Source organism: Haemaphysalis longicornis, unplaced genomic scaffold (genome assembly GCF_048455015.1).
Source record: "Haemaphysalis longicornis isolate Haplotype H1 unplaced genomic scaffold, Haemaphysalis longicornis Haplotype H1 scaffold_10, whole genome shotgun sequence".
Classification (NCBI taxonomy): domain Eukaryota; kingdom Metazoa; phylum Arthropoda; class Arachnida; order Ixodida; family Ixodidae; genus Haemaphysalis; species Haemaphysalis longicornis.
In genome coordinates this window covers 17,923,488-17,939,807 of record NW_027526204.1, presented here as the reverse complement: position 1 = coordinate 17,939,807, position 16,320 = coordinate 17,923,488, and the positions used below count along the sequence as shown (strand labels likewise).

Genomic DNA, 16,320 nt, shown 5'->3' with positions numbered 1-16,320 from the left:
GGATTACAAAGTAGATATTCGTATATTCAAATCAAGCGGCTGGGGGTTTTATGTTTCGCATACAGTCACCTCAAATTTTTAATTAACTTTTTTTTCTGGTTAAGACGAAATCGTGCAACAATTCTACTCGTTTTCATGTAACACTACGCAATACTTCATCAGCACCTTTCGCTCCGTCTCCTGCGAACGACGTCCCGGCGCAAGCATTTAGACGAACACCCGTCTGTTCTCTGTCGACGCGACAATTCACTTGACAGCTGACGAACGCGCAGAAATACCCCCAGCGTGAATCCACCTCCTGGCTTTTGACGCTACGAAGCTGCACGCCATGACAAAGACAGGCGTAACCTTGGAACGCCCCCACACGGCCTAGCCGCTTATAATCTTCCCCGCTACTCCGGAACGGCGGAGGCGGGATGCTTGCATATGAATGCATGCTATAACAGACCGAAGACTCATGCAACGGGTCATCAGACATTCGTGCGTACAGCATCCTTTTCCTCTTCACGTAGCGCTCACTTGAAGCGGCGTAAGCCTTGACCGACGACCGGGTCTTCGTCGGTGGATGGCAGCGCTGCCGGAGCGGAAGCAGCCTTCGACGTCCTTTTTAGATCGTTGTTATTCTGTTTGGGGGACGTGCTCATAGACGGCGGGGGGCAGTCACGATCACGCGGTTCTTCGAAGGCACTGCGTGCACGCGCACGAATGGTTGTAGAAGTGCGGGCGCCTCTACTGGAAGGAGAAACTAACTCGCACAGTGTTTGTGTCTGTAGTCGGAGAAAAACGTTAGCGTAGTCTGTCCCATTTGGCCGGCGCTTGGCGGAACGGAACCCAACGTCGTACAATGGATTTTTCGCCGTATGTCGGGTTGTTCGTTTCGTGCTGCATGGTGCTGCTTGCGCGGGGCCTCGCTTCAGAAAAGGGTGAGTTCTAAATTGAAAGCCTGATTTCACGGCATTTTTTTTCGAAGCAAAGTTCAATTGAATTCTCTAAAAATATTTCAAAAACGAAGTAGAGTGTACTCTATATTCACATAAACTGCCTGCTATTTTAAATAAGACTGTCCGGCAAACCTTTTTTCCAACTGATAGTTTTAAGATTAAATTATGATTGAACTTGTTAAGCCTTTCGTTTGGGAGTTAAGCATTACTGTCTCTGCCGCGCCTTGCACCTTAGTTCCGTACCCATGATAGTCTTACCAAGGATAGTAAAAACGATTCGTTGCAAATTTTAAAAGTAAGTACGAGTAACGATTGTTGCAGATTGTGACGCCTGACAGCATCAGCTTGGCACGCGCAGCTGATGCTAGGCGCCAGGCAGGGAAGCACTTAAGGAATACCACACTTTTCTGCTGTAGTGCAGTCAAGCCGCCAATAAAAGCTTACGCAGTTTGCTTACGCTCGTGCACATCAGTAGAAATGGCGGGTGATGTGCGATTAGAAACCGCTAGCCTATAATGAAGTCGCAAAGAGTACACACAACCGAATTATTGGCAACTTTCACCCAGAAAATTTCTATATCCTTGTGCTTATTGAGATTTACAGCCAATTTAAATATACCCGGTGGTAGGTGATTGAACCCCTTTTTAATTTTAGCGGTCCACGTAAGTGGAGGCAGTGCACGGAAGGGTACTACTAAAAGTACTTTTCTCCGCAACATAGTTGTCATTATCCGTCGAAGTTTGACGGTTTAGCCATGTAATGTGTTATATACTCTGGAAAACCAATGAAGTGCTGGGCGGGTTTTTTACAATTTTCACAATTTCTTTATCTTTTTATCTTTTTACAATTTTAAACTACGTCCGGTTAATTTTTGTCCCAGGAAGTTTTATTGCCTCTTAGTCTCGACCCCGTTCGGGGAAATTCCAATGCAGGGAAATTCCAACTACATCGCATTATTGCCCAAAACCAAGCAACTCGATAGCGAAGTAGGGAAACGCATTTTTTAAACTGCAACTGCCTAAATAAAGCAGAACTTCTACAGTTCCCGTACATTTCCGCAGGCCTACGTAAATGCATCTTTAATCGGGCTTACCCTCCACTACCAGGCTTCAGACACAGCTGCTTTCAACTATAACCGTTATGCAACTGTGTGCAGCGTTTTCGGGCCTGTAGCTTGAGTATTATATTCCCTTGCCGGGCTTGAAATAAACTTCAGCTATTTGCCAGATAGTTTCTTGTTCATGTGCGAGTGTAAACGTGTGATAATGGGAAAAAACCACACCCGAATATTTTGAGCATTTCTTACTAAAACAGAAACGTAAGTGTGTATTATGGAGTTTCGCGCAACAACGAGCACGTCCTGACAAGCACTGCGGTAGCCGTTTATACGGGCGAAAGGTTGTTCCTCGCACTTCTGCATGCTCGTGCCAAAAATGTGCAGTGTGGGTCGTATCGAATTGCTCTAAAACAGGTTCGTTTTCTGTCTGAAAATGCGCTTTTCATTCCAGGAGGTGTCCATATAAAGCCAGCATGTAAAGACGTGTCGTTTGGCTGCCCCGTTGGCTACGAGTGCAGGACGTCCGAAAAGGGTTGCAAGAGCCATTGCGACTGCTGTGAGCCGAAGTTCAAATAGATTCCGTTTAAAATACAGTAGATAAACAAAGGGCAGAACTATTCACACACTTATTTTCCGGCTTTTTTTTTTTCAGATGACCCTGTGGGAAATGGTAAGTTCTTACTACTGTAATCCTGATATTGGCTTTTCATTGGCTCGCATTGTAATTAAAGTTTTTATAAAGACAAAGTTGCTGTAGGCGCCCGGACAAGGGCCCGTGATCGCAGTCTAAAAGTGCAAATTATGAGTGCTCTTCAGCTCTGCAGAGTTATAAAAGCCGTCACATCATAAAAATTCCATCTTGGTTCCTAAATGGCTGTTCTCGTATATCGACAAAAAAGGTTTGGTGTACAGCAGACAGATTCGTCCAAGCAGTAACAAGCGGATGAAAACTCAGGCAACACGATGATGGCGGCCGCCATAGTCGAACGTTGAACCCACGACGTGATGCATCGCAGCGCTACTATTTCGCTGACACATCATCATAATGGACGTGATTGTATTGCAATATTGAACGTAAGATCATTGCTAATGTCGTTTCACTGATTAACGCAACAACATTCGAATAATGGCATAGAAATGCAGCTGCCAAATCTAATGAGCATTTCCAGAGGTTATGAGCTCTTTTCTTTACGGAAGGCACAGCAAATTATGACCACTTGACGACTGCGCTTGAATTTTTCCGAATGGTATATTGAGAAAATCTCAGGAAATGCTGCGTAGAATCCCAACAAAAGAAACACTAAATTATTCCTGATGTGCAATAGAAAAATGCAAGAAAAGGCGTTTTCTTCTTCAGATTTATTCACACATATGTTTCCAGAAATGTATGTTCCCCCATTTCTTTTTTACAACAAGCAATCCGGGCTCTATGCCTGGATAACCTCTCGGCCTTTCCTTTAGCTTTTCTCCTCCTCCCCTTGACTAGTCGCTTAAGCTTCTGCAGTAGTAGCACCTAACGCCTCGCTCATTTCTCTGTGCTATTTTGTGCGCTCCTTTGCGCGTGCGCAGTGTCTCTGCCCCAGGGCTGTCCCATTCGCATCAAACCGTGCGACGAGGGGCGTTTCTGTGTGCCGGACACGACTGGCGACTGCTTCTCGTGCAACTGCGACAGTGAGTGATACTCTTTTTCCTCCCGGCATCAACAAGGGGAAAACGATGGGCAATACTCTGTTCGAGGTAATGTGTGTAAAGACGGGCTTCGGAAAAGACGCCTTCTTGCTTTTTTTTCATTCCCCGTACACAATAGAGCAACCGCAAATCACTACAGCACTCCCACGCATGATATGCAACCGGCTACATGTCCCGGACGAGAACCGGGGTGATGTCATAACTTGTTTCCCGGCGGAAAAGCACGAACCCAGCAAAGCGATTGCGGCATAGTCGTGAGCCCCACCGATGCTCAGCTGCCTCGTCGCTAATACCTATGGGCAAGGTTGCCAGGTGCTCAGAAGGAAAAGCCACCGGGAAATTGCCCAAACTAGCCAAAAAAGTCCCCGCCATAAAGTTAATGTTTCAAAAGGAGCCACAAAAGTTGCAATTTTCAGCAAGGCGACACTAGTAAGTACTTTCTGATTACCTTCGCGGAAAAAAAAAACCTGAAATTCTGCGAAGTAGGATAACGTATAACAAATTTATTGGTTTGCGGTGGAGCGGGAACGTGGCACCGGTTGACTACTACACACAAAAAAGATAAAGATAGCAGTTTTATTGAAATGAAAAAAGAACAGAAAACTTGGTATGATCTTGTTAGTTCTGGACAGCTATTGTGTGTGTGGGAAGGGGAAGGGCAAGAAAGATCGTGGATAGAAGATGAAAGAGATGAAGGAATGATGATCCAGTTTTTTTTTTCAAAACCGACTGATCTAAATTGTTTTTCCTAGGCGTCTCGTGATTTGATAAGAATTCCATTCATTTTTACCATCCTCTGTTGATTGGCCGATCCCCTGATTGGGTATGTGCCATTAATTATCAGGATCAACAACAACAACAACAAGCAAGGTGAAGAGCGTGGAGGCGGAGAAATTATGGAATGGCTATATACAAGAGATGCCCATACTTATATAGTTCATGTGTTATAGTTCGTCCAGACAACGCTCAACTAGAATATCGCTACCAGGCCACCACTGCACCGAAATAACAGCCCTGCCTTGCATGCCTTGTCGGTACGGTGCGCGTCTGGCCGAGCGCCGAGCAGTACTTCCTCAGAAACAAACCGACAGTCCGAACGGCCCAATGATCTTGCAAAAACGTGGTTGATCCCTTTTTCCTAGAAATCAGTGTAACACGAAAGTAAAATGTGCCTTCACAGGAGCAATTGAATGTTTATTGTCCATCGATTTGTTCTTGCACATCGCTCTTTGTATTTCATCGGTATGGCCCCGTTAGATGTATTAACATTGCACACAGGATATTAAATGCACCGATCGCATTGCGTAAATCTGACTGAAACCACAGGGGCTTGAAGACGGTGCGAACGAAACCGAACTGGTTGTCAGCGAATCGTTTGGAAGATTCACGGCCCGCTGTAGCGAGAAGAGCGGGATTTGCGGGTCGACAGCTGTCTTGTGGGTGTTCTTGGAGATCGAAATCTGGTGAGCGGGTCGCTTCAGCGAAGGTTCGACCACTTCGGTCGTGCTCCATAGCGCGTACGGCAAACGGTTCAGTTGCGAAGAGCTCAACTTCTGAAACGCGAAAGCAGAGTCGCGGCCGCAGCAGCAGCGCCAACTATCGGCTCTCATTAGCGTCACAACGCAATACTTTGCTTCACCTCTTCTAGACGACAGCACCATCTCAATGGAGATTCTTGTAGGGAAGGATTTGCGCGTTCGTTCGTACAGCTAAACAGGCATGAGTCATAGCCAAGTTGGCAGAGCGTCTCACGCCTCCCGCTGCGGCCAGAGTGATCGTGGGCTAGAAACCTAGCGCCGCCGCGTAAGTAGAACTTTTTCTGGCGATTTCATTTCCTTGGCGAATATGACGTCGGTGAGGTCTTGTTGTACCCCGGGATAAATCACTTTCATGTAAAAAGCTAAAATATGCATATTAGGTAAAACATTCAAGGAATATGAATGACTTGGAACGGGCACTTGCTGCACACCGTGCTTTGCAACTTTTGCTGCCTTTTTGTAATCCCGGCCTATCATACATCGTCAGACGCCCTTGCCACCACTCATCATGAAACCGCAAGCTCCTATAAACTACTGAAGCATTACACTTTAATTAAACCTACGGCGTTGCTTGAAAGTTTTGATTCTATTCATACACATCAGGAGCCGCATATCATAAAGAGCAATTTCGATTTGTGCCGGTAAGTCGCTCTGTTCGGTGGTGTGTTGCAGCGACTGAGTTGTTGGACCCTATTCTATGCCAGATCCCCGTCATCTGCCCAAAAGTTCCTTCTGTTCTGTTTGTTCAGTTTGCCTCGACGGCTGAAATTCATTTTATTTATTTATTATTTATATAGGTACCTACATCGCCCTCACGGGCATTATTGTAGGGGGGAAAACAAGCAAAGGAATACAGTACAGTCAATATAACAAAAGATGGTTGCGGGTAAAAGGCTGTATGGTTGAAACAACAAAGTGTTGACTTACACTGTCATAAATAAGGCATCACATTGCAAATACAAAGCAAAAACGCAAAAAAAGAAGAGTGCTATCGGTTACACAGGGCAATAAAATAAAATAAAAAGCAATTAGTACGGAACGCATCAGAAATGTACAGTAGGGATTAGTTCAACAAAAAATTGTGCAAATTTCTAACAAAAGATGAGGGAGGCGCAGAGACAATTTCCTCTGGCAAGCCGTTCCACTCATGCGTGGTCCTTGGAAAAAAGGCGTATTTGAATGCGTTGATCCTGGACGCGTATTCACGCAGTTTTAAAGAATGGTCAGTACGGGGTGACACATAGGTAGGTGGTCGTATATACTGATCCTTGTCGATGCCTGTTCTGTTCATGAATATGCTGTAAAATAGGGACAGTCGTAGGTATTTTCGCCGGTCAGCTAACAGAGGCCATTGTAATCCTGAACGAATGTCAGCTGATCTTACGGTGAAGTTATAATTGCTTGCCACAAAGCGTGCTGCTCGTGCCTGTAGACGCTCTAGGGCTTCTATATTGATTTTGTTGAGGGGTCCCAGGCACTGCAAGCATATTCCAATATGGGACGCACATTGGATATGTATAGTGTTTCTTTCAACTTAGTTGGTGCCTGTCTAAAATTGCGCCTCAAAACACTTAGCACGCGACTAGCCTTTATTAAGTAATTAATATGAGCGTTCCAAGACATGTTGGCAGAAAAAATTATCCCTAGATATTTATATTCTGATGCAACCGGCAAGATAGCCCCGGCCATGACGTAATTTGAAATCCGAGGCTGTTTTTTGTTCGTAAACCTCACCAATTTACACTTCGACACATTTAATGTCATTCTCCATGAATCACACCAACAAACTATAGAGTTCAAGTCATTCTGCAATTGAACGGTGTCCGCTTCAGAGGTAATGTTATTGTAAATGCAGCAATCGTCAGCGTACAATCGAACACGGCTAGAGAGATTGTCAGAGATATCATTTATAAAAATAAGAAAAAGCAGGGGCCCCAAAACTGACCCTTGCGGCACTCCTGACAATACACCGACGCTTGATGAGCACACACCGTCACTGACAGGTAAGATATGATTCCTTTTGGGAAAAGTGGGGCGTCGAAAGGGCCTGGAAATATGTCAAATCATGAATGCTCGAAAGAGACAAAAAGTAGCAAAGTCGCCACACTGAAATTTCCCTCGCCACGAGTCTGGAAAAGTCGCCAGTTTGGCGACAAATCGCCAAACCTACAAACCTTGCCTATGGGCCCCAAAATTACGTCTCATACGCCGCGTGTTTCTGTAGTTTTGTAATGAAATACCACACGTTATTGCAACAAAGCACCAAGTTTCTTTAGTCATTTAGTTAATTAAAGATCCACTGCAACCTTCTGACATGAACTGCTGTTTTGAAAATTGGCATGTGTGCGCTCGCGCCGCAGCAAATTTCGTCTCAAGGTAAACAGTGAACGTTTTTACAAGGCAGCTCTTGAAACTGTTTTATATGTGGCAGAACACGCTCAACCGCTCAATTACACCGCTTTCATGCCGTCACGACCTGTACAACTTGCAGATAAAGCTGTGGGAAATGACGGAATAATCGTGAGGCCTCTGCCTGAAAGCTTGATAATTTCACCAAAAACAAAATGAATCCTACTAAAAAGAAGTCTTAGATGTTGCTTCTTAAATTAGAAATAAAAAAGCAAAGAAGCGTCTAAAGTGAGACAGAATTTTGTTTCAGCTCGCGTGAATGACATAAGTTTTTATAGAGGAAGTACTTGAATCAGTTTCTCTTACACTTTGTATTATATCCAACTGTGATGCATATACATTATTATACATCTTACAGGCCAGTGAAAAGCTGCGTGTTTTGCAGTTTACAGTTGACATCTGTTAATGTTATCAAGGTTGTATATTTAGTACGCTCGCTGTTTATCTTTTCCACAGCCGTTATTGCGCTGTTCCCGGCTGTGCACTCAGCTCTGCATATGTGTTGCCAATGTGCTCGCTTTGGGACGGTTCACGAATGATGCCGATAAATCAGTAAACATAGAAATACAAAGCACATAAAAAAGTTACAATGAAATGATGCCCTGAAAGAGATTGCGAAAATTGGGAATGGGCTCCTCTTCCTCAGGGTTGGGCGGCTAGAGTAGGAACAAATGAGCTAAATATCACACGTGTACACAGATGCTGAGCATATTAACGGGTGTGGCAAATGTAACTCTCCCTTCCCTGCTCGTTTTTTAAGCTTCCGGCTAACGCTTTGGAACAGAGGCACCACTTCGGCCGCTGCCAGTGTAGCTGCTTAACGTAAGGTTCGCTCAACAAAACATTGTCACAACTAAACGTATATAGTGTTGAGCAAATTTTATGATATCAACAGGGAGGGCAACACTTACGTAAAAACTTCAGCTGTGTGAAACACAATAAACAAAAGACTACCTTCAGTACTCAATCAAAGTAAAAACGGAGTTGCTGATATTTCCGCGGAGTTCATTCAGGCACTCGAAAAGAGTTGTTATTGTCCTATTATAAAAAACAGCTGAGTAGCCATGTTGTAAGTACATAATACCATAATATGGCTGACCGCGAACTGAGAATACCAGTTTCGATTTTAAATCAAAATAAAAAAATTTTTGATTACATGTAAATCAAACACAGAGCTTCGGGACTGCTAGTTGGAAACATATTGACCATATAATTACGGCCCGGCAACTGTAGTCGAAAAAATGTTTGGTTCCTACAACGGGTAACAAAAACATCCCGGGCCATCTTCACTAGTGAAACCTTGGGTGGGGCGAAGCATGCCGTGTATCAGTGTACTCTTGGCGCCTTCGCGTTTTAGCCAACGGATATGAAACCATTGGGGGTTGTGGTACACAGCTTTGCTGTATAAGTGCATCGTCTTTGAAGAGCGAAACTATCTGGCGCGAGGCGTGAGCGAGTGTCGCGGTGTTTTTTAGTACGCGTTACTAAGCGTTCCAGCGCTAGGCGTCAACGAGTATCGCAGTGTTTTAGCATCGTGACTACATGACGCGACGACGACGACTGCGAAGACGGCGACAGGAGATGCAAACAGCCCCATCCCCTAAGCGGTTTGCCCCTAAAATATGGCTCAGTGAATAACTTGTGATTTCTACGCAAAAAAACGGGAACGACCGGTACGGTCAGCTATACATAAAATTATTTTGATGTTTCTAGACACGTCACTTGGCACAACACAAATGCAAACAGAAGTTAGCGCTGATTTCAGCCTGAACAACATTCTCCTAACCATAGAGCAAGATAAAACAGGAGCGCCGAGTCAGCCATCTAAGACGGTCCCAGGAGTCATGACGACAAAATAGAAGTTTTGTTTTATTCGAACGATTTCATGTTCTAAAGTGCCCCCAGCGCTTGTCCAAAAGCAAGGAATACTTTATTCACTGCGATATTATTAAATTAAAGCTAAAATTTTGATTCTCGCGCCAGAACGTGTGTTTGAACGACGTTTGCATTAGCATCTTAAGAGCAGGTCTTTGAACTAAACTTGGTGTGGAGCGGGGATTTGCTTACTGTTAGTCAACCTAGATGGCGCCACCAAAGCGCGGCAATGCGTTTTCTGCTTTTGCTTGTTTGCTACCGAAGTTAAACCTGGGGTACTATTCCAGGAGGTCCGAGTTCGGCTTACTCCCGAGTTTCCAGCTCCTTGTGTTATGAAAGTAGAGATAGTGCAGCACCATCTGAAATCAATCTGCAATACTCATTCTCTAGCATAAACTACATAACCCCACTGCTGCTTTGAAATCCTCTGCCTGGCTGTTGGCCACGCCCGGCACAAGGCGATCCGCTTTTCTCGGTGTTCTGTTCTTTCACTGAATTATGTTTGCTACTTCGCTTGAGGGTATTCCCAGTGCAGCTCTGAAAGATGTGTCACGCCCTAGTCTCGTATCCTTGGAGCGCGCTGTCCTGGAACGATTACGTCACCTCAATAATCACCAAATATCATGAATCGCATTTTTAAAGCGTTTCAACCACACCCGAAATAATATCATGAGCTTATTATTACCACCACAAATCCGCCTTGCCCGAATTTCGCTCAAACTCGGCCCTTCTGGAATACCACCCCTGGCTTGTTTTTGTTCATGGAGAAAATAATCGTTTCGTGAAACATGGTTCTCGCCAGACAAATATGGTCACGTAAGACAGCATCGCTTGGGTGAATCGGCCAGTGTCGCCTGAGACAACCCCAAAGCACCGCAGTGCTGTGCAGCTAAACCAAGCATAGTGCGCGCAGTACCAACAGCAGTACACATCGGTACTTCTATGTTTACGTGTGGTTTCGTAACTTCCACTGTCGGTCCCACCATTCTTACTGCTTTAAAAAGAATGTGGACCACATGTAAGCGGAAATCGCTCACTCGGCAAGCTTATAAGCTTTGCCTAATTTGCGTTTCTATTTTCCGGCCTACGGCAATCGCGGAGCTGGCTGGTATGATATCATAGGTTCAGTGGCGGGAAACGAGCTAGTGGGTCGCATGGCCATTCCCTTTTTTCCGAATTATATAGCTTATTTGAGCCACGTTTACGTTAAAAGTGGTGACAGCAGATTCTAACGAGGCAAGTTATTGAATGAACCGAGACTTGCATTTTGTCTATATGGCCCCTTTAAGGGGACTCAGCTGCTAACATTTCTATGGCACTTACTACTTCAGGACCCACGGGCTTAAAGACCATCATGCACCAATAGAAAAAGCATTGCAGATCAACGAAAATGCTACAAACGGCCTACTTTACTTGTTTGGAAATATGTCACGTCCTTACTGAAATAAATAAACAAAACTCTCGCTTTCTAGAAAGCTAGTGCCCTCTAGTGAGTGCTGGACGAACTAAAATGTGTTTCTCGCTTAATTTTTATATCTGTAAAGAATTGATATATTCATAAAAGAAGCAGACTGGGCCATTTGGAACATTTATATGCACCTGTAAAAAATTGTATTTCCACACGATGAATTTTGAGCCCGTGGATCATGAATTACTTAAGTATTAGTGAATTAGTTAATTAGGTAAATAAAGTCCAATGGGAATGCGATCAGGTGAGTCCTCATTTATCACAGCCGCGCTAGAGGGCAGGCGTGCAACGCGCGCGCGCCGCCGCTCTATCCCGGCCGTGCCCTAATGTCCCTCACTCGCAGAGAATGGTGTAGATGGCGCTGCCAATGGGCACTATTGCCTAGCGTTTCCTACGCGCCGGTGCTTTCCCTCATGGCTTGCAGCACGGCGGGCGCATTCCGGCTGAATTGGTCGTCTGCTTCCGCGCCACAGGGCTTGCGTCCGTTGCGGGCCTACTGCACATGGCTTGATGGGCTTGTTCGACAGCACGTCCTGGGTAACCGACACCTGACGAAACGAAGTTGTACGGCAAAGATACACCAAGCATTGGTGTGCAGGGCGGTAAAACAAACTGTAGAGACCACATACAAACTTCTGCATGCTAGAGATGCGCTACCTTCTGCGCACTCCGTGAAACGATTGGGACTACGTTCCATAAATTGGAGAATACAAATGTGGTTGTAATCTACATGTATTATAAAAGTCAACAGAAGCCAACTAGTTCTGACAAATAGCGATTTTAAAAGTTCCCTCTATTATTTCGACTTTTCTAAAATAAACTTACTGGCTCAAAACTCGGTATGAATGCTAACCAGTCAGCTCACATGCAGAATTGTTTCCGTATCGTGGGGGGGGGGTGGTGTAGCCTCGAGCTTCTTTTTTTTCCTCTTTAGGAACTACTTACGAAAGTACGCATCGAATTATGCGTACTGCCATGACGACAAAATAGAAGTTTGTTTTATACGAAAGATTTCGTGTTTTAAAGTATTCTAAATGAAGGAAAGCGTCTGAGAATGCCTGCGAATTTTCTATTCCCCTCCTGAAACAACACAAGCTTTATTGATACCGCGGCAACGAAAGTCATTCCGTTTGAACCCCAATCATCCCGTGCCCGAATCAACTGCCATACGTCATCAATGAACTCTTCCTTCTTTCCTCATGCTGTAGCGATGTGAAATACATTGCCGGATGATATCGCCTCATGTAGTAACCTAAAAACATTTCGTGACAAGCTAAACCGTCAAATTGATTGCTACGCTACCAGTACTTCTGTCATTAAACTGTGTTTAAAACATGTGTAATGCTGTTCCCCACTACGAGTTGTGTTTTACCTCTGTAATCTTGCAATTATTTTTGCCTTCCTTTTTGCTTACCCTTGTTTGTTGTTCATAAGCTGTATACCTCGCCCAAGAGCACAACTTATGTAATGCTCTCGGGCCTTTAAGGTGGAAATAAATGAAATGAAATGAAATGAATTAGGTAGGCTACCGCCGCGGTGGCTCAGTGGCTAAGGCGTTGTGCTGCTGAGCGTGAGGTCGCAGGTTCAATTCCCGGCCGTGGCGGTCACTTTTCTGATGGAGGCGAAAGCGAAAACGCCCGTGTGTACGAGATTTCGGCGCACGTTAAAGATCCCCAGGTGCTCAAAATTAATCCGGAGCCCTCCACTAGGGCGCGCCTCATCGCCGGCGTTGCGTCGGCGCGTTAAACGCTACAATCAATCAGTCAACCAATCAATCAGTCAATCAATCAGTCAATCAATCAATCAATCAATCAATCGAATTAGGTATGCAGTTTTTTTCAAATATCTGTGCCATTTTGTTGTCAGATTTCGATAAGAGTTGCGCCATGGATTGACTTTCAGTCGCTTTTAGTAGGCGTTGGGGATTATTGGACGACATTTTGTTGCGGTTTCTTGCATTTTCTATTCTGTTCTCTTTCTTCTAGATGATGAGCATTTGAGGTATTATAATAAATATAGGCCATCACTTTGCAAATTGCGCATTTTGGAGAAAATAAAAGGCTTGACGCTGTTGGTGCTTTTTGGAGAAGTTATTTTGGCGTTGTTTGTTTTTCAGTATTTTTTTTTTTGCCTTATTCACAGTGATCCCGATGGGTTAGACTAACTTTTGCGGTTTCGTTCATCAAGTACTTGTTTTTAGCAAATGTAAGGCATTACCGCTTTCCCTTGTGCGATTCTTGGCGAACACCCTGAAGCTTAAAAATATCGGTTCTCAATGACGAGCGAACTACGGTCGAGTAGGCAGCGCACTGTGTTGTTCGAAGAGTTATATGATTGCAGCACGCCTTATGCAGTGTGGGTAAGTGTTTGGGCCCTTTCTGTGATTTCTATCTGTGCGTATTTGTTTATATTGACCCCCTAAATACATAGTGTTATTATTTCAGGCAATGCCCCCTCACAGTCCCGATGACAGGGAACACCCTCCGGTAATAAGCCAACTGCGCGCGTAACTGTCTACATAGATTGATAAATAGCAATTTCTTGCATTTCAAATTTCTCCACAGATAATTGAGCCCCTACAGAATGCAAGCGTTTCCTGCACGCTGAGGTAGCCATTAAAACCACGCGACGAGCGCCGTATCAGCCATTTCTTAGTCTGCGTAAGGAGTTTGACAACCGCGGAGATTCGGAAGGACTCACTACCATAAGGAGCATCTATTATTCTTAGTAGTAATAAAGCTAGTCTCTGTTCGCATTTGAGGCTGCTTATTTCCCTACAGTGGCGCCGTAGTATGTTACATGTTATTTATTCGCTTCGAACTCTTTTAGCGCCCTGCAGTCAGGCGACCGGTCGCTTCTCGTGCCAGCCCAAGGCGAACGAGGCCTGCACGCGTCGGCTGGCTCGCGGCAGCTGCCCGGTTTGCCAGTGCGAAGAGTGTCCTCCGCGGGTGTGCCCACGTGACTGCTACGTCATACAGCTGGACGCCGGCTGCAAGGCGGTCTGCATCTGCACGGGCAAGGACGGCGTGCCCTTCGCCCTGCTCAGCAGCAGCACCTATTCCTATTAAAAGGCGGCAGCGTTTGCTACCTGACGTGGTTTGCTTTAAAGCCTGAGTCGTGTGTTCATCGAGCAGCGGTGGGCGTATAAAGAAAATGGTCTTTCTTGCGTTACTCAGCGCGAAATTTTCGCTCTCTCGCTCTGTTTATTACCCGACTATACCATTTTCCACCAGAAAAAAGATTGGCCGTGCATTGGCAGTGTCCTTGCTGTGCTGCAAACCTATTTCTGTAATGCCTCGCACGTGCTCACGTTGTTCAACGCAGAGGAAACCTGAGGCGTATTTTAGTCTGTGTGTAAGTACAGACCCGTGAGAGCAGACATTCGTTTAATTAGAAATGCACGTTCATTTAAGTTTGATATAGCAAACAAACAAGAGCGCATTTAAAACGGTTTCGAAGCCGCCCAAGGAACGAGGAATTATTTAAACACATGTTGCGCTCATACAAGCAGAACTAAAAACATTCAATAAAGAAAAAGACGCGCGCTTTCCAAGCAGTTGGCGCGCGTGCAATGCGTACGTGTAAAAATAATTATTGAATTTTTTCACGATAATGTGCCCTTTGGAAAATTAACATGGACTTACACATACTCGTTTGCTCCTGTATCCCAGAGGACGGCAAGAAGAGAGTAACGGTAGCGCCCCAAAGCCAACTCCGGAGGTTGCGGGTCTCACAGGATGGACGCGTCTAACTCGAAGGTGTCGAGATCTCACTGCGTACAGGGAAGGGTACCTGCATTAATGAGCGTAGGGAGGGGGGGTCAGCGTCTTCTACAGTAGACGTAAAGAAGGGATATTTGTTACAAGGGCATGGTACAGTGGTCGCCACGATCGGGTTAACGTAGGGTAGAGGGCCACTCCGGCACGAAGACAACGCAGCAAGACCTCAAAGCGAGCGGGAAGACTGTTACACAGGGAGGGGTGAGAGCGCGTGTGGCGCAGCGCCGGTCTTACTTTTGCTTTGACGAAACATCTGTTGCATTAGTGATGGATGGAGATTGAGAAAAAGAGGAAAAGCGTGACGGTTTGGAGGGAAAGAGACAAGACTGAACAGGGAGTTAGCCGCAGGGCCGCACTATGACGGCAATCTTTCAACGAGGTTTTCAGAGAAGCAATCCAGGGCCAGGTAATTTATTTTCAACTGGTCTGTTGGCTGAAATGCCTGCTGCCATTGACTTCCCTCGGAAACGCATTGTACAGGTCCCCGCAGGAGTGAACGGAGGACGGGAGATGTGGCCTAGCTGCATCGCGGCGCCTACTGGGAACTACTACGGGAACCAGCAAGCGGCGTTCCAGGAATGCGTGCGCACAGCACCTGCAACCTTATATGGTATAGTTAATCACCGCTCTGCTTGTGTGTCTGACTGGGCGTGACAGAAGCAGTGCGTGGCTGCACAATGGCGCTGGTTATATTTCCGCTCGCAACCGCCAGTGGCGACTGTATACCCTGTACTTCTGAGTTCCAGGAAGCTATCCTGTTGAAAGCATGCGTCGTTGCAAGCAATAAAGAGCAATAATCGATATCCTACTCACGCGGGGTCTTGTAAAGTATGCCTAGTCAGTTTCTAAGTGCCTGTCTTTGGGATTAATACAAGTGGCCCGACAACAAAACGCTGCTGCAGAATATACCCAGCGCATATCAAGGGTACATATCCAGGAAAGACATCGTTTTTTAGGGGCGAAGCTCCTAAAGCCATGGGTCTGTCCATCCCTTGTGTCTCGTGGTACGTGACCGCCGCATGCTTTCGGAGATGTCGCAAAGTGGGCCGCGTTGCACGCGCAAGAACCGGCTGCAACCGGCAGCGCAAACTCGGCACCGGGAGCGCGAGCTTGTCTGTGTTCGCCAACGGAGGCGCGAGCGCACGTGCACTGCGAGGGGGAGATCACGCAAGAGATCACGCCACGAACGCAGGCAGTCGTTCTCGGAGATGGAATGAGACGCAAGGACCTTTGCTCGTTTCCTCTCGTCTTGTTCGGGCACAAGTTCGCCCTAAATAAAAGTTCTTTCTTTACCGTTGTGTCACATCCTACGTGACAAATTGTGGTGGAGGTGCGGGGTAGTCCTCGATGGCGCGGGGTCTTTCACCAGGTCTGGGCCTGGGATCATTGACTCCGAAAATAAAAGTTGATTTGTACAATGTACGCACACAGTCTTACGTCTTTCTTAATGATGTAATGGGCGAACTTTCACGGGAGAGTTACGGTTACCGATGATCTCCCCCTCTCGAGCTTCGCCCCACTTATCATCATTCATTCCGTGGATATGGCGTGATTTTTTTTTAAA

General features: G+C 45.7%; 1 protein-coding gene across 1 annotated transcript; it reads left to right on the top strand.

Moving 5' to 3' along the window:
• Window positions 1-446: 446 nt before the first annotated feature.
• Window positions 447-14,085, top strand: LOC144157628 (uncharacterized). The gene is made up of 5 exons (XM_077688453.1): window positions 447-923; window positions 2,450-2,554; window positions 2,651-2,668; window positions 3,568-3,669; window positions 13,807-14,085. The coding sequence occupies exons 1-5, from the start codon at window positions 845-847 to the stop codon at window positions 14,043-14,045; spliced, it is 543 nt and encodes a 180-aa protein (XP_077544579.1). The 5' UTR covers window positions 447-844; the 3' UTR covers window positions 14,046-14,085.
• The last annotated feature ends 2,235 nt before the right edge of the window (window positions 14,086-16,320 follow it).